General features: G+C 33.1%; 1 protein-coding gene across 1 annotated transcript in view; it reads right to left on the reverse strand.

The window, feature by feature from the left end:
* Positions 1 to 3,187: 3,187 nt before the first annotated feature.
* GEN1 (GEN1 Holliday junction 5' flap endonuclease) overlaps positions 3,188 to 19,128 on the reverse strand; it is a 31,129-nt gene continuing 15,188 nt past the window's right edge. Inside the window, exons 5-14 of the mRNA XM_029232834.1 lie at positions 18,247 to 18,357; positions 15,844 to 15,917; positions 14,411 to 14,502; positions 12,940 to 13,090; positions 12,600 to 12,636; positions 12,429 to 12,509; positions 11,329 to 11,459; positions 9,770 to 9,831; positions 7,726 to 7,866; positions 3,188 to 7,169 (exon numbers count right to left, since the gene is read on the reverse strand). Coding sequence (XP_029088667.1) covers positions 5,851 to 7,169; positions 7,726 to 7,866; positions 9,770 to 9,831; positions 11,329 to 11,459; positions 12,429 to 12,509; positions 12,600 to 12,636; positions 12,940 to 13,090; positions 14,411 to 14,502; positions 15,844 to 15,917; positions 18,247 to 18,357 — 2,199 coding nt within the window. The 3' untranslated portion in view covers positions 3,188 to 5,850. The remainder of the gene's footprint in view (positions 7,170 to 7,725; positions 7,867 to 9,769; positions 9,832 to 11,328; positions 11,460 to 12,428; positions 12,510 to 12,599; positions 12,637 to 12,939; positions 13,091 to 14,410; positions 14,503 to 15,843; positions 15,918 to 18,246; positions 18,358 to 19,128) is intronic.

The following is a 19,128-nucleotide window of genomic DNA, read 5'->3' on the forward strand; positions in this document are numbered from 1 at the left end:
ACAGTGTGGTATTGGAGTGATGAAAGGCATACAGATCCATGGAAAGAATACGTCAGCAACAGACCCACTCTTACATGGTCCATTGATTTTCAACAAAGGAGCCAAGGTAATTCAATGAGGGAAATGATGTCTTTTCAACAAATCATGGTGGCACAACTGGATATCTGTATGGGAAAAAAATTTTCCTCAATCCTTACCTCACATTGTACACAAGAATTAACTTGAAATGAACCACAGACCCAAATATAAAAGGTAAACACCATTCAACTCGTAGGAGAAAACAGAAGTAATATCTGGGACACTAGGTTAAAGATATCTTAAATAGGCCATTGGAAACAAAAATTAATAAAGTAGACATTAAAATTTTAAATATTTTGCTCTTTGAAAGACACAGTTAAAATGACAGACTCAGGGATACAATTTTTGCAAAACACATCTTGTATCTAGAAAAAAATAAGGAACACTTATAATTGAATAACAAGAAGACAAACTACCCAATTTAAAAATTGGCAAAAAGAATTGAAATTTCACAAAAGAAGATATATGAATGACCAATATGCACATGATAATTAATCCACCAGTTATCAGGAAAAGACAAATAAAGCCACAATGAGATGCCACTATACACTAATTAGAATGACTGAAGTGAAAATGATTGACAATATTAAGTTTTGGTGATAATGTAGCATAATTGAAACCCATATGGTGGGAACACAATGCTTCTTTGGAAGCATTTGGTAGTATCTTAAAAAATTAAACATATGCTGATCATATGAACCTGCAATCTCACTCTCAGATATTTATCCAAAAGAAATGAAAATGTGTGTCCACCTAAAGACCTATATCTGAATATTCATGGCTACGTTATCCATAATAGCCCAAATGTGAAAACAATCCTATTTTTCCATCAACTGATGAAAGAATAAAAAAATATGGTATATTAATATTATGTCATACTATTCTACAATGAAATGGAACAAGATATTAATATAGACAACATAGATAAGTCTTAAAAACATGCTAAGTAGAAAGTCAAACACAGAGACTATATACTGTATGGTCCCATGTATATAAATTCTAGAAAAGGCAAACCATAGTGAGAAAAGAGTACCAGTTGTTGTCTGGGATCAAGGCTTGGGAGAGAGGATTAATTGCAAAGGAGCATAAGGAAACTTAAGGGTGATGGAACTTTTCCATATCTTGATTGTGGTGGAAGTTACACAACTGTATACAATTACCAAAATTCATCAAACTTTACATTTAAAATGAGTGGATTTTATTGTATGTAAATTAAACTTCAAAAAAGAAAAAAAGTCCGTGAAAAAGGAATTGAGTCTTTAGGTTTATTTCTGAGAACATAAATTGACTGGGTGTGGGATCGGGTGAGCAGTTCAAAACAAAATTAATTACTCCAAAGTAAAATTTCATACTCATCCCCTTCAATGTAGAGTATTGGGTCTTTATACAACTCTAACCTCAGAACTTAGAGCTGTACACACACCTACGAAGTAATTAATGTCCAATTTATGTCAAAAGCATGATACCTTGAAAAATTAAAAACTTACATTACATGGGCCCTTAAAATTGAGATTACTAAAAATACGTGGTACTAGTTCAAAACTGGTCAAATTCTAAAATGTGATTTTACCACAGAAATAACACTCTTGGTAGCCATACTGTCAGCTTTTTCTAACGTCAGGTCTTCAAAGTAAATTTATTATTTTCATGTGTAAATTCATGTCAGTTACAATTATGCTTAACTATTTAAGGGCATATGGGAAAATTTTAAAAGAGGAAGCTTACAGCAAAGTCAAATATGAGTTTTAAAAGCATTCATATGATTTAGTTCACATATCTGAATTTCAATAGTTTAGTTAGCCCTAGAGATTTAAAAATGTTTCAATTGTACATTTATCAACAGTTAAAATCAAACATGACATTCACATCTACTGTATAGCTCTAGGCATCTGCGCAGATACACACGTAGGGATATTGATGTCATTAAAGAGTGAGACATCGTATTTATTGACATGGGAAATTTCTAAGATACATTAATATGTTGGTACAGAACACCTCTGGAAGGATCTACAAGACATTAGAAACTGTGTTTGCCTCTAGATGCAAGAATTGGAGTCTGAGCATTAAAGATAGATTGACTTTTTCACTCTCTGTATTTTTGTACTATTTCACCTTTTTAATTAACCACACAGAAGTATTACCTTAAAAGTAAATACAGTTGACCCTTGAACAACACAGGTTTGAACTGCGCAGGTCCACTCTTAGGCGAAATGCTTTTCAATAAATAAATACTACAGTACTACATGATCTGTGGATGGTTGAGTCTGGGATGTGTAACTGCAATTACGGAGGACCGACTGTAAAGCTCTGTAAGGATTTTTGACTGTGCAGTGTGGGGAGTAAGGGTTGGTGCCCCTAATCCTCCACGTTGTTCAAAGGTATACACTTATATCAATACAAAAAATCACTAGGTTTTAGAAAACATATCAGTTCAGCTAGAATAGGTGGGTTTCTTGAGAGCAGTGGACTGACTGCCTTTATTTAGTACTCTCCTTGCCCAGTAAGATTTTATATATATTAAGTGCTCTGCAGACATGACACTTTTCTAAAACAATGTTACACTTGATTCAAAGTATTTTATATATTTTTAGTAGAATTTTCAAAAAAACACCCAAAATCATAACTTCAGAAAAGCACAAAACTTCAAATGTATTCCAAATTTGATCCTAATTTTACAACATGGCATAATGAAATAAGTACTAGATAAATAAACACAATTCCATCTCCAGTCTTGGGAAAATAAATCTCTTCACTTTTCTGGACTTATTTTCAAATCTAGACAATAATGATGGCAGTGCATATATGCCAGTGAGGTTAGACTATATACATTTTAGATATTAAATAGTTTGGACAGGTAAAACTCTCCACAATTTTTGTTTTTAAAATAGCTTTATTGTGATATAATTCACATACCACAGAATTTATCTATTTAAATTGGAGAATTCGATGATTTTAGTATATTCAAACTTTCACAATCAATTCTAGAACATCTTCATCATCACCCACTCCCCCCAAAACCCATCTTGCAAGCAGTTATTTCCCTTCTCCTTCCTCAACCTCCCCTCCCTGCCAGCCTTTGGCAACCATGAGTCTACTTTGTGTTTCTATATATTACAGATTTGCCTACTTGGAACACTTTATACAAACTGAATCATATAATACATGGTCTTTTGTGATTGGTCTCTTTCACATAGCATGTTTTCAAACTTCACATTGTAATATGTATCAGCACTTCACTTCTTATTATTGCCAATATTTCGTTGTATTGAAATGCCACATTTTGTATATCCATTCATCAGTCGATGGGCATTTGAGTTGTTTCCACTTTTAGGCGATTGTGAATAATGCCACTATGGACATTTGTTTACAAGTTTTTGTGTGGGTGTGTCTTCATTTCTCTTGGGTATACACCTGGGAGTGGATTTGCTGGATCATATGGTAAGTATGTTTAACCATGTGAGGAACCAACAGTCTTTTTCCATAGTGGCTGACCCATTTTACATTCCTACCAACAGATTATGAGGGTTCCAATTTCTTCACATCCTCACCAAACACTTTAAGTTTTTTTTATTCTAGCCATTTTATTTGTTGTGAAGTGGCATCCTTTGTGGTTTTGATTTGCATTTTTCTGATGACTAATTATGTTGAGAATGTTTTCATCCACTTGTTGGCCATTTGTATGTCTTCTTTGAAGAAATATCTATTCAGATATCTTACCCACTTTTGTCTTTTTATTACTGAGTTGTAAGTGTTCTTTATATGAGTCCCTCTAGATATAAGCCCCTTTATTACATTTATGATTTGCAAATAGTTTCTCCCATTTTGTGGGTTGTCTCTTCATTTTCTTGATGATGTCCCCTGAAACACAAATGTTTCTGGTTTTGATGAAGTTCAATTTATTTTTTCTTGTTGCCTGAGCTTTTGGTGTCATATCTAAGAAACCCTTGCCTAAGTCAAAGTCACAAAGATTTACGTCAATGTTTTCTTCTAAGAGTTTTATAGTTTTAGATCTGACATTTAGGTCTTTGACCCATTTTTGTGTGTTTTTTTATATTGTATGAGGTCGAGATCAAACTTCATTCTTTTGCATGTGGATATTCAGTTGTACCAGTAGAATTTGCTCAAAGACTATTGTTTCCCGATTGAATTGTCCTGGCACTCTGGTTGAAAATCAACTGAACATAAGTGTGAGGACATATTTCTGGACCTTCAGTTCTATCCCACTGATCTATATGTCTACCTTTACGCCATTCAACACATTCTTCATTACTGTAGCTTTGTGGTAAGTTTTGAAATCAGAATCAGGAAGGGCAAGTCCTGTCCTGCCATTTCTTTTTTTTTTTTAAGGATCGTTTTGCCTATTCTGTATCCCTTAATTTTCCGTATATATTTTAGAATCAGCTTATTGGTTTCTGCAAAGAAATCAGCCAGAATTGATGGGGATTGCATTGAATATGCAAAGTAGTTTGGGGAGTATTGTCATCTTAATATTAAGTCTTCTGATCCACGAACATGGGATGTCTTTTCATTTATTTAGGTTTTCTTTCATTTCTTTCGATGATACGTTATAGCTTTCAGAGTAAAAATTTTGTACTTCTATTGTTAAATTTATTCCAAAGTATTTTATTCTTTTTGTTGTTGTTGTAAAAAGAATTCCTTAATTTCATTTAGTATTATTCATTAGAAGGGTATAGAAATACAACTGATGTTTATATATTGATCCTGTATCCTGCAACCTTGCTGAACTCATTTATCAGTTCTAATAGTTTTTAGTGAATTCCTCAGAATTTCATAAACACAAGATCTTGTCATCTGCAAGTAGCAACGGTTTTACTTTTATCTTTCCAATCTGGTTCCCTCTAGACTTTTTGAATGCTAAATAAATAAATGAATAGCTTAATATTTGGAGGTGCTGTAGTTGATATTGTATAGATGCACTGTTAAAACAAAAGGGGAAGAAAAAAGTGCTATCGAAGAAAAATTTTAACAGAAAAAGCAATGAATTGAGAGGCAAGAAATCTGGTTCCCATACCACTATTAATTACGTGTATGACCCTGAGCAAGTTCCTAATCCTCTTCTGGTTATACATTCTATTTTCCAAATCTTTTTCCACTTGGCATACCTGTGGACTTCTGGGGATATGTAAGAAGTAGATTTCCTCAGTTTATTCAGCTACCACAACCATGATTTTCACTATATATATTGATCATCATCCTCCTTTTCCATTTTTTTTTTTGTCCCTCACAAAAGAGAATAAGATTACTGAAACTGGAAGAGCAGCTGAAAGTATCTTCACATTGAAAGCAAATATAACTCTCAGAAAGGCACAACAGAAGATGTTGTGAGAATGCAGGCAATTATAAAGAGTTATCCCTTGGGAACAAGCTGGAATATCAAAAAATGCTTTAGGGGCTTGTGGAAGAAATGAGTAAAAATGAGCAAATGAATGGAGCATTTACTCTGTCTAGTAGTATACTAACATTTTAAGGATATAACTTAAGAATAATCAATAAAGATATTTTTTTAATGAAAAAAGTATGTTATAAAAATATACATTATCTGAAGTTTTCACTGCAGAGAATCGCCTTTTAAAACCAAAGTTTTAGGTAACATTTCTTATTACAGTTTTGGTTAAAATGTCAAGTGTCTCACAACATATAGAATCACGTTAAATTTTTCTACTATACATTAACTAGATACCTTCCTTCTGCTTCTGCTAATGCCAACAGTACTAGAATACTAAGTTATACTTGAATATTTTAAATTGAATTTCAGGTGTTTTGGAACCTTAGTTTTAATCTCTGACTTAAAGGAAGAGGACTATCCGAACAGGTACCAGAGACGTCTTTTTCCTTATGACACTGTAGAAAACTCAGAGACCCTTTTGCTGCATCTTGGAAACAGGTTTCTTCATTTCCAGCTGTTTTATAACGCTGGACACACTGTTCAGTTTCTTTAATATGTGCCTTAGGGTTACTCAATTTGTTGGCATCATTGCTTTTGAACTGGGCTGCGCTATGTTTCTGAGAATTCTGCTTCATTTTTTGAGTTGTGGACTTAGCTTTCCCAGACTCTGGGATAATTTCTTCACCAGAGGAATGTTTGTCAAGGCAAACACTCTTCTTCATTACAGTTTTCCGAGTGGTTTGCCCATCAACTTTTCTACTATAATCTAAAGCAGTATTTGGTGGTCCAATTCTAACATTGGAGGTCTTTACTATTGGGTTATTGACAGAATAAGGTATAGAAGTATTTGCTTTATAGTTTTCTGGAAACAGCTGGTTTCCTTTTAGGACTTTACAGTTTCTAGATTCATTTTGCAAATGAATTCCTAGAAAATCTTTTGAAAGATGTGATAGACACTCAGAGCTACTATTAGCAATACAGTGTTCTCGTACAGTAAGTAGGGACAATGTTTTCAGATCATCATCTGGTTGTACATTATTCTGAGGATATGATGATTTTATATGTATTCGTTCCTTTAAAGGTAAATCCGGAAGATGTAAATCAGTAATGCCAGAAAGCAGGTGCTCTTCAGGATCAGTCTTTCGAAGATCCCAATCGAACTGTTTATTAATGCTTGCAGTGCACCATTCTGATTCACATGACAATTGCTCTGTAATATTTTTAAAGCTATCAGGGATAGCTGTTTCAAGTTCCGATTTTACACCATGAGCAAAAGTGTTCCCTGGGACAGCTGAAGAATTACTAAAAGAAGTACCTTCCCAGTCAATGGTGCTCAAGTGCAGATCAGCAATTGCAGATATATTATGGGATGAGGTACTGGGTTGACTAGATTCTGTAATCAGAGACTTACTGATAGCTTTAATTTGCTGCACAGCCAAAGGTCTTGGAGAAGATATTAACTGTTCTTGTGTATTCAAACAGGGAGCATCTTCAGGTAAAAGCAAGGTATTCAATGACACAGTAGATTCCTGCGGTAATGTAGAATCAGGGGAAATTTCCAAATTTAACTTGGAATTCTGCTTAGAAAAGATTTCACGTGTGGGTTTTAAAGTCATGTGTGATTGAAAAGTCATCATATCATCTGATTCTGGCAAACTGTTTCCTTTAGACTTAGTTTTCACGCCTGAAAGAAAAAAATATATATAATACAATTAAAATCTATTTTATTTTCCTAACATGGGTCAACAAATTAAAAAGCTCAGATCAGAAATCTTCTGTATGATCAATTTTTGCCTTTTGTCTCAGAGCATTCCTGAAAACTGTGTTATACATAATTATAACAAAATAATTATTAATAAAATATTATAAAATATTTTATTTTGGAAACAATGCTATAATTGAGTGGCATGTTATAAAATAATGTTGTAAGTTCCTCACTGAGTTCTGGGAAATAAAGAAAATGTATTTATAATCCAAAATATGTTATATATACTAGTTGCTCAATAAGTGGTTAGTATAATTACTAACAGTTAAGTTAGCAGACTCAGAGCAGAATGGTCTATTCTTGGCTTTTAGATTTTAAAGCAAACTGTGTCGAGACAAAGAAGAAAAAGTACAATCCTTACTCTTGATTTTACAGAACTTTCAGCAAAATCTGGACAAGATAGATTCAAATAAGACAGGTCGCTCTTTTGTAATATTTGTGTGCAGCCTAAATAGTTATCAAATGTGAGACTTACTTTTTTGTTTCTTGCCTTTAATTTCTGACTTTTGTTTTTGATAAACAGCAACAATCTCAGGATAAGCTGCTTCAAACAATGATTCTTCTTCTATTGTTTGTAAAACCAATTCTCCAGGTTTATCTTCTATAGAGTAATGTTCTAAAGGGTTAAAAATACAATAAAACAGCTTTAATTACAGATTTGACATATGACATTTTTCCAGGTAACTTCAGTCTACCAAGTCAACTAGGTCATTCACAAGTGGATAATTGATGCAAATCTTGCTTTATAACACCTCTATTCTAATAATCTGTTGATACTAGTACAGAAGTGATTTTATTCCACCTGGGAAGAGCTGAAAAGAGGTTCCTTTTAAATTAGAACTTTAAATTTCTCTTGCTTCAGAGATGGTAGGAGCAGCTTAGAGACTAGGAAACTTTATTTAGATAAGGCTAGTTTGTTTTAATTTCATATAATAAGTGTAAAATTTCAGATAAAGAATGGAAACAATTTCCTAAAACTTTAACATTGGCTTTCTTTAGTGGTAGCTTCTGAAAAGGACAGAATTGAAATGGTCATCAAAACTATCACTATTTTCCAGATTGCTGTTTCAAAGGTTATCAGTCTCTTGAGGACACACCCGGGCTTACTGGACTCACAAGCGCCTGACAAGTGAACATGAGAATGCTTGTATGTAAACTTACAATAAGATACGTAAATAGTAGACTAGATTCTTGTATTTATCTTATATGAGGGGAAAACTCCATAAGAAGCCAAACTATAATGAAACTATTCGTTGATGAGTTTAAAGTAGAAACAATGGAAACAAGTGAACTTAGAATTATTTCTTAGTTAAAGTAGCGTGGGGTACATTTTTTCCCCTTAAGGGATGACTCCTACAAGGATAAGTGAAAGTGGGCACCCAATCCTCAGTTCTTAACAAAGGAGATGCACTGCCAAACTGGGTTAATGCCATTGTCTTTCCTGAAAATCTACTACAGTTGGTGGATCTGTTCCTAAACAGTTTTCAAAATTCTTTAGCTATTTTCCTATTATTGCTTAGAACGACTTATCTAATTCTTTATCATTTAATTCTTCAAAGTTACTTACAACGTTCATTTCATTTCAAATCTGTTCTCTCACTCATTCACATGTAATTATACAATCTAATTTCAAAGCCAAATAGAAATGAATTTGGCATTATTTTCCACTTTAAATGATCTGTGCTTTCCTTGCCTTCAGTTTTGGAGCTAATTCAGAGTTCACTGTATTTCTGCCTGTAGAAGAGAAGAGTAATTTGACCATTATAAATTCCCATGAAGGGCTTCCCTGGTGGCGCAGTGGTTAAGAATCCGCCTGCCAATGCATGGGACACGGGTTCAATCCCTGGTCCGGGAAGATTCCACATGCTGCGGAGCAACTAAGCCCGTGCACCACAACTACTGAGCCTGGCCTGAACTCTAGAGCCCGCAAGCCTCGACTACTGAAGCCCGCATGCCTAGAGCCGGTGCTCTGCAACAAGAGAAGCCACTGCAATGAGAAGCCCGCGCACCACAACGAAGAGTAGCCCCCGCTCGACGCAACTAGAGAAAGCCTGCACGCAGCAACAAAGACCCAACTCAGCCAAAAAAAAAAAAAAAAAAAAAATCCCATGAAAACTAAACAGAGTAAAGAAAGGAGAGGAAGAGCACCCCAGGTGCTTTACAGCAACCCTGATTTCTTTAGACCCAGCTATACAATGAAATCCAATGACTAGACCATTTGTAGCAGTATTTTCTTGAGAAATATAAATAAAAACTATTTCCATATTGTTTTCGTAAACATTAATTACAAAAGAAATATCAATTTAAGACATTGAAATAAAATTACTTAAGTTTTAAATATTTACTATTAGTCAACGGCTGTTTACATAGCACAGGTAAACTATGAAATTAATCCTTGATGTATGTGATATATTTTGTCTTTATTTTTTATATACATACATATGTTTTACCTATGTATATGATATTTGCTAAACATACATGACCAAATGTTATAAATTTTGCTTAAAGTGTATACATACCAGGCTTTTCCCATTCTATTTCAAAGCAATGAACTCCATTTCTGATTCGGTTTTTAACAATTCTGGAAAAAAAAAAAACTCATCTAATGAGGTTTAATTGCATGAGTTATTTGGAAATTTTCAATTTGTAGATTGAATAATTCAATTCCCATTAATTTTTATTATTTTACTAATATTCTAAAAATGTTTTAAGAATTATTGTATGGCTATTCCTTTGACTTGTTATTTAAAAGATAGAGTTTATAATTGTTAGATCTTATCAGTAGATTTTTCCTCTCATTATTATTCAGTGTTCCTCTTTTCCATAATGATTTTTGTTTTAAAGTCTTTTTTGCTTCTGTTAATTTTGCTACATCACTTTGGTAAATATTTGCCTGGTAAAATCTTTTAAATCTCTTTATTTTCAAACTTAACATAGTCTTATTCTGCACATGCCCTATATAAAGCAGACTATTGTTGAATTTTGTTTACTCATCTGATATAATGTCTTTTAATAATGAGTTTAATCTACTTACATTTATTATGATTACTGATATAGTTGGATTCATTCATACATCTTATTTTGTGTTTTTGGTTACTAAGATTTTCTATGCTATTTCCACCTTTCACCTTCCTGTATTCTTCCGGTTTGATAGTTTTACTTTCTTATTTTATGTCTTGGTTTTAAAGATAGAGATTGTATTTCTAATGTTTTAGTGGTTACCCTTAACTGTTTACATGCATACTTCGGGAGTTTTAGTTTATTATCATCATCATATACTAACCATCAAGCATTATTAAGATATTTATATACAAATTTTTTCCATTCCATTTATTAAATTAGCTAAACATGTTTTATCAGTTTGTATGCTGGCCACTGTTAGTTGTTATCCACATCTTCCCCCTGAGTTCATTTTTCTTCTTGCTGAAGTCATCCTTTAACAGTGCTTTTGATGAGGGTCTGTGAATGGAAAACTCTTAGTCTTCATATGTCTGAAAATGCCTTGCCAACCAGTGAATAATTTTAATGATGTCTGGGTTGCCAATTATTTTTAGTCAAAGCTTTGAAATATTACTCCATCATCTTCTGGAGTCTACTATTGTCGTGAAAGATGTATGCTAGCAGACTGTCACTCCTTTGTAGCTTATCTTTTTTCTTTAACACTTTCCCCAAAACTTTTTATTTTGAAAAGTTTCAAGAAGAGTACAATGAATAATCATATACCCTTCACTGAGAGCCACCAATTCGCAGTTTCAGTCCCTCCATTCACTTTACATTTCTGTCCCCTTTCTGGTCCACGGGAATAATTATCTAGTTAATCTATATCTTTTTATATTTATTTCTTTTAATAGTCTATTATTACTACATGTTTGAGGCAGAGAAGTGTGTCAGAGCATGAACTTACTATGTTATCTTGACTGTAAGCCCTGAATAAGCTTTTAATATTCCAGTGGACCTTTCCTCCATTTTTATAAAACAAAGAGATATATATCCCACTATTGAAGATACTAAGAAGAATATTTTAGATAAGATATTCCAGTGGAAACACAGGGACTTATCATACGATTCTTTATATTACCGAAGTGGCTGTAGTTGATTAGAGTTCCTTCTACCGAGCTTTCTTTCTATCATGTCATAGTGGGTCAACAGTACCAACAATTTCTCACATGCATAGTGACTGGGCCACTCCATTTTTTCAAGAGCAAATCTCTGTAAATATAATAAAAATAAAACAAGATCTTGTTATCTCTTGGAGACAAACAGCACTCTCAGGGTGATATTATCTTTTCCTTAAGAGATAACATTAGTTAAAGTTGTATCAACGAGAATATTCCCAGAAAGAACAGTGAGCCTCCTAAGGAGGCAATATGGCACAACGATGTAAGCGTGAGGGTTCTGGGTTTGAAGGCCAGAATATTTCCTGGATTTGGGTAAATTACTTAACCTCTTTTAGCCTCAGGTTTTCCCTCTGTAAAATATAATCCGGCACACACATTATAAAGTTAGGGAAGATTACATGTAATGTGGTAAATATAACAGCAAATTTTAAATGTTCAATGAATGTTGGTTGCCATTATTACTACTGTTGTTGGTAGAGCCAAGCAACAAGTAGTTACAATTTATTGAGCCACTCTGTTTCTTTAGCTACTATAGTAGGGGTTAATATAAATAATCTCATTTAATCTGCATAGTGACTTCACAAGATAAGTAATATTATTTCTATTTTGAGGAAAACACATATCCAGGGTCACATGGTAAGCGACGGACTGTCCAAATTTAAATTTAGGTCACTGATTACAAATCCCAATGCACTTGTAAACTATATTGTCTTCCATAACAATATACTGTCTTCCATAATAATATACAATAACAATATATATCTTTACATTCTCTGGTTATTAGCATCTCTCCCCCAATATATCCCTGAATACAATACATCTGTACATGGTCTTTAAGGTGTCTTGTAAAGAACAGCATAATTGTGATTTGTCTTATGGGCTGCAAAGTATAGTTACTGTGTGGCAAAGGAATGAAGATTAGATATAAATGCTGAAAAACACATGTGCACTCAAGAGCCATCTATTTCAAACTCCTCTCAGATCAGTCAAAGTGATTACCCCTTCTTATCTTCCTAGTATCCAACTTCACACTGTAAAATAAGAATTTATTTCCAGATACCTGAAACAATAATAAATCAGGTCTTTGGTACCTGATTGCCGTCACCAATTTATCCTTGCTCAAAAGGAATTCTTGAATAACCTAGCAAGAGAACAGAAAATAGCAATTGACATGTCAAACTTTTAAAAAAAGCTTCTGAGATAAACACATGGTTGAATTATTACTCATTACCTCATGGAATGGGAATCCCTGACAACTGCAAGCTTTCCTGAAAATAAGTTATATACATGTTATTAATACAATCAGGCAATTTTAGATAGACTCTAAAATCATCCATTTAATCTCTTCTCATTTAATGGAAAGTGTCCTTGTAAAGTATCCTAGTCATCAAGCTTCTCGATGAAACATTATTAAATTGCTATCTTCTAAGATAGCCTAATTTTTGAACAGAATCTATAAAAGGATTTTGTGAAACGTTATTAACCTACATGGGGGAAGGTTATGCGCAAATAATTCAACCACAGGTGTATAAATAGGCCACATCAGGAAACAATGAGCACAAAAAACTTACTTCTTAATACTGTTTTCTACTGCATTTAGTTGTCTCTCATGTTCTGTTCGGTGCCACTCACAAGGACAACAGTATTCATAATCATGTGGCTCACAATATCGATCAGTTTTACATAATTTGCATCCATTACGTTCATGATCCTTAGGTGAACCTTCATGGAGACACAAAAAGTATGACTTTCACTGCTTTTTAGAATTACCTTCTATGTACATTTTTTTTTTTTTGCCCTCATCCAAATTTTCAAAAACAAATACTGCCTAGCACAATGCCTAGCATATAGAAGGGTTTCAATACATTTAGGCCCAATAGAGTAATGAACACAATAATAATTCTTACGATAAAGTAGATCTTTAGCTATTACTATCACATGACGCTATTTTTTTCTGTAAATTACCCTTCTGTCTGAAAGTGTTAATTTGTAATATGAAATTATACCTTTATAATCATCTCAAATGGAAAACTGTGGTGTATGTGGTAGCTACATACAAGAAAAAAGGACATTATTAGTAAAACATTATTTAGTTAATAGAATAATTCATGAAATGGTTTCTTTAATAAGAATATGAAAAGAATAGAGCAGTTAATTACCTCTGCTAGTGGCTAGCTCTCAGTTACTATATAGCTATTTTTAAACTATGCTTGGAACATAAATTCTGATTGTGGCCTGGGTGTGGGGTCCTAGTGCCCAGTAAAAGGAAAGCATGACTACCTTCAACACTTTTGAGAACACAAAGAACCTACATAACTGATATGACCAAAATCGTCATTTATAAGGTACCAAAAAAACTACAGAATGGCATTTTATCTATAAAAACATTGATTTCTTCCATGGTTTCATCTATCATTTTAAAAGGCTAATGAAAACATATTAAGACAAATAGATAAAGCAGAATTTCTTTTAAAAGATGAGCTAACATGATCTCTTAATCTCTCCTGAGAGCAAAAGGCCTTTTTAACCCAGTACATGTCAGGGACATCATATTTTTATCAAGACTAATGAACAGGGTCCAAGCTACTTAACAGTGAACATGTATTAGAAATTAGTTTTAAGTCACTATCTTCACACCCAATAAAAATGCACTATAGGACAGTTAAGAATTCTTTAAATATATGAATATAAATCACTGATACATAAGCAAATGATTTCACTTCCATTTTCCCCTAAGATTTATCAGTACAATTTTTTTCCTTAAAATGGATTTCTATATTGAAAACATAATTTTAGGATCAAAGTAATCTGATAACATAGTTCGAAACTGCACATATCCTATATTTATCATTTACATCACGTTATTTCATTCAATAAATATTTATCAAGTGCCTACTGTGTGTATGTGACACAACTCCTGACACTGAGGGTTCCCAATCTGGTAAGGAAGGTAGGTATGTAAAAAGTACTATAAGAACAGAGATGAAAACCTAGGTATCAGACAATAATATTCTAGAGATATCATTCCCTATGTCTGCTTACCTGGATGGGAACATACAGAGCAATGAGCCAGTTTGCTAACAACTGCTGGTTGTGAATTAGAGTAACAAAATTTTTCATTCCACTGATTAAACCTTTAAAAGGAAATGGTATTAAAAAGAAAAAATAAATGATAAGGTCACCAAAATGCCATGTTCTCAAATATCAGGCTATTCTGTTCCTTTCCCCCGCCTACTTAATTTTTCCTTTGGCGGTGAAGTTGCTGTCCCAGTCTGGGGACATAAAAACATAAAAAATTAAAAATAACTAGGGGGAAGTTTAGTCTAAATTAATAAAAATTGGAATGACAGATAATTACAACAAAATGTAACCTCATTATTTTCAAGCGTGAAGGCAAACATTTTATAATATGTTGCCAAAAGTACATATTTGCTGAAACTGTCCCAATAAGAATGATTTGTAGTTAGCCAGGTGCCACATTTGCTTGCTTTTCCTTTTTTATTTTATTCTTCACAATTCCCAAATGATTCCTTAACTCACCCCCAAGCCAAAGTATACCTTTGCTTTTTTGCTTCGGAAAACAGTAATCACTGATGTTAATAAGGAGTTTATTAAAGTCTTAGATCTATCAGTAGCTTTACAGCTGAAAGAGAAGCACTAAAAGAAAGAGCATGGCTATTTGAAATCTTTCTCATGGTCACCCCTTCTTCATTTCTACCACTTGATGTTTCCTTTCATGTACTCACTATCTCATAACTACTGGAGGCAAGGACTATTTTAAGTCTCCCAGAGTCCTAGTTCCTTTCCTTTTTATTCATTCTATACTTTATCATCATAAATATTAATTTTTATAAAACTTTGCCCTCATCAAGTAAATATAACTGACATGCTTTCAAAACTAAATAGCACAGTTTGTAAACTTTAATATACTCTGTATCCTAACTGTCTTGAGTCCTCAGATTGTACAGTTAATTCATTAGAATTAACATATTACTAAATTTGTGGCTATAGAACAAAGGGCAGTCAAGAAAAATTTTTGATCAAGTGTTATTAAATATTTGCAACATGTCAGGCATTTCATTTATAGAAAAATATAGTATCAAAGTATTTATATAGAAAGTAATTTAAAATATAAAATTAATTTAATGTTAGTTTATCTTTATTTGTTGATGAAATAGTCTAAAATAGCCTGTGGCAAATGCCCATGGTTATAAATAAACGCATTTGGTATCTTACTACTTGTGTTTGTAATGAGCTAATAATATTGAAAAAAACAAAATATGGCTTAGGACATATACTTTTCAGCTTTCTTTGGAAAACTTCTGAATAAATAAAATAACTGATTTTAAATAAAAATACAGATCATCTCAAAAATACAAAACCTTTTTTTGGAAAGCACAATACTTTTTGTATTCACTATTAAGTTCAACAAGAATAAAAGACTAATGTCACGAGAAAAAGTAATTTTTAGTTACCTCTGAAGTAAACTTTGTCCTTTCAAAATCTTTATAAGTTTTAATGCTTGCTCTTTTCCAACTCCAGGGACTCCCTTTCAGAAAGTGGGAAAAGAAGTTCAAACGTTAATCACTAGGGAATAGATAAATGAAGGGTGAGATGTCCATTCAATGTAAGATTGTGTAGCTCAAAGAATGAGGTAACTGTGTGCAAGACACATTGTTACGTGTAAAATGAAAATTGCAGAATAGCATACAGTATGATTTAGATTTGTAAGTTAAATAACAATTATATTGTTAACTTATGCAAACAAAAAAGTCAGTGTTATATACCAAACCACTGACTGTTTATTTTAGGAGAGGGAGGAACAGAATTTTAGAGGGCTTTCATTTTCTATGTTAATTATTTTGATAGTATTTTAATTTGACCTAACTTTCTGTTATATTTGTAATCAGGAAAAGGCATGTTCATTTGATTATATGAACATATAATATTTAAAGATCCAAACAACCAAAGAGAACAAAGGAGAATTCCAAGTTAACTCTTGAAATTAATAACTTAAGAAAATTAAAATAAGCATTAAGTTTCCTACACAAAAAATATATAAATAAATGTATATTCACATGACAATTTCTGGTTTACATTGAGTCTTCCAGTTCCTATAAAAGTTTATTAATATGTCTTTGTAAGCAAGGCTGTTCTTTAGCCGATACGCATCAGGAGAGACATACCAGTGTTAAAATACTTCTAAACTGGTTAGTAAATAGCCAATGCCCATGTACCCTGAGTGCCTGCCAGCAAAGGGGTCTCCCCCTTAAAATGAATTCCCTTTCCAACCCACCTACACTCGGGATTCAGCTAAAAGGGTAACACATAGCACAACAGAGGGTATCCAGAAGCATTTTCCATCACTACAGCCTATGTCTTTAGTAAAACAGTTGCTGGATATTTTGTATGTCACCCTTCATGTATTAGCATTTAGTTATATACTAAATTTTTTTAGGCAAATCATGATAGTAGAGTCTTAAAGATCATTAAGTACAATGATATAAATAGATAGCAGTTTTGGTTGCAAAGAAACAAAAAATCAAAATAGGTAAGGCTAGTGTATAATACCACTGCAGCTAAAATTGGTTTCTGTGAGTTCAAGTTTGCAACGTTTTTCTTATATTCAACACTGAGCTGTTTTTAGACTTTAATTATGATACAATTACATATGGGAAACAAATCTATTTCAGAATGAGAACTATAATAATTATTTTCTATGTTGTTTAACAGTTCTTTTCCTCCTGTTTTCTTTTTTTACTAGTTAAAAAAAATTGTTGATGTCTCTATTTGGTCACTGGTGACACAGATTAGAAATTAGAGTTAATAATTTTACTATCCTACTATTTTTTCCTCTCCCGAGCTCTAGTGAAAAAAAATTATACGTCATCCTTCTTTAGACTTCTCTTGGGGATAGAGTCTATAGTATAATGAGGGGTTTAGTAAGGATACAAAGATGATCAGCAGGGACATAATAACAGGACTATACAAAAATAGTAGGAGCCACAGTACAAGTCATTTTATATATTTAAACATCATATTTATGAATGTGGTTATCATGGTAATTCTTAATTCATCCCTCACCTATTATACCTGTTACAGAGAACTATATTGTGTATCTTTTTTTTGTTGTTCTTGTTTTTTTAGTTTTTTTTTTTTGGTACACGGGCCTCTCACTGTTGTGCCCTCTCCAGTTGTGGAGCACAGGTTCTGGACACGCAGGCTCAGCGGCCATGGCTCACGGGCCCAGCCGCTCCCCGGCATGTGGGATCTTCCCGGACCGGGGCACGAACCCATGTCCCCTGCATCGGCAGGCGGACTCTCAACCACTGTGCCACCAGGAAAGCCCTATATTGTGTATCTTAAGATATAAAATAAAAGGTTTTCATGAGCAAAACTCAGTGCAATGCTAAGAGGCACGGAAGGATGAATAGCTTAACCCAATGATCATGTTGCGTAGCAACAGTAACAATAACACTGAGCATGTGCACAAATAGCTAAAATGGAGATGCAGAACTCAGACAACAGTGATGGAAACTAATATTGGCACAAGACAAGGAAAGAGTAATTCCTACATTTCTCTAAAAGGACAGTCAAACGTGAATGTGAATCTCTTGGAGGAATGGCTTACTGAGATTGAAGCTGTGGTACTAGTTACGATTCTATTCTCGTTTATACCATTCAGTATCATGATGAGCAAGCTGTTTAATGCCACTTGAAATGCTGATTATTTTAGCTACTGAATAGTTTATTACACCTGTATTCTAAATTAGGTTCTTAATTATATAAAATGATATTGTATTCATATCTATGCAGCACGTAAGGTATCAAAAAAAACCCATTATGAATAGTAAATAAATATGGCAATTTCAGCATACCTTTGGAAGATAATCACAGCCAAGTAGTATTGCTAGCCCAACCAGAGCATTTCTATCCAAACCTAGTTTACTCTTGATGTATGACATTGTATAACAGTCAACATGTGGGTCCTAGAAGAAAGAACAGATTCAGTTTCATCTTCAAAAAACTAAACAAAAACAACATTATAAAAAATAATTTGTCAAAGCTGTCTCTAAATGTTTATTCCTAAAAGTTTAAAATTATCCTGATCACCAGAATCTTCATAAAATCTAACACTTCAATATCTGGAAATAAAGTCATAGTTTCAAAAATGGCTTTAAAAAATTAACTATAGTAGTCACTTTTTCCTCTTTATTGTTTTCTGGTGTCTACAAAAGTAGATTTTCATCTTGTACAATTAAGCACTGTAAAATGTATATTATAGAAATTGTATATTATTGTAATTACATCATCAGAAGTTAACTATCATTAACAGCATCCGGCATATTCTTCTAAGAAACATGTTCTTTGACATACATACAAATATTTATTACTCTATTTTTAAGTAAAAATAGGATTATATAAAAATACTCTTTTGCAATATTTCTTGCCCACTAATATAACTGGATATCTTTAATATCAATAATACATACCTTTTTAATGATTGCTTACATTAGACGGACTCTAAGGCAGTGTTTCTCAATGGGGATACTGGGAGCATTTTCAGAAAGATAACAGAATTTTTTGGCAAGAGGTTTAGTCTCCCTGGCTCTAATCCACGAAAGGTCCATAGTCTCCCTTGCCCAACCTTGAATAATTACAACCAAAATGTCCCATGTATTACCTCCCTCCATGAGAACTGTGGCTGTATTTAGCCATTCTCTATCAATGGGCATTTGGGTGTTTGCCAAATTTTTGTA

This window comes from Monodon monoceros, unplaced genomic scaffold, assembly GCF_005190385.1.
Source record: "Monodon monoceros isolate NGI ecotype Baffin Bay Population unplaced genomic scaffold, NGI_Narwhal_1 Super_Scaffold_19, whole genome shotgun sequence".
NCBI classification, from domain to species: Eukaryota; Metazoa; Chordata; class Mammalia; order Artiodactyla; family Monodontidae; genus Monodon; species Monodon monoceros.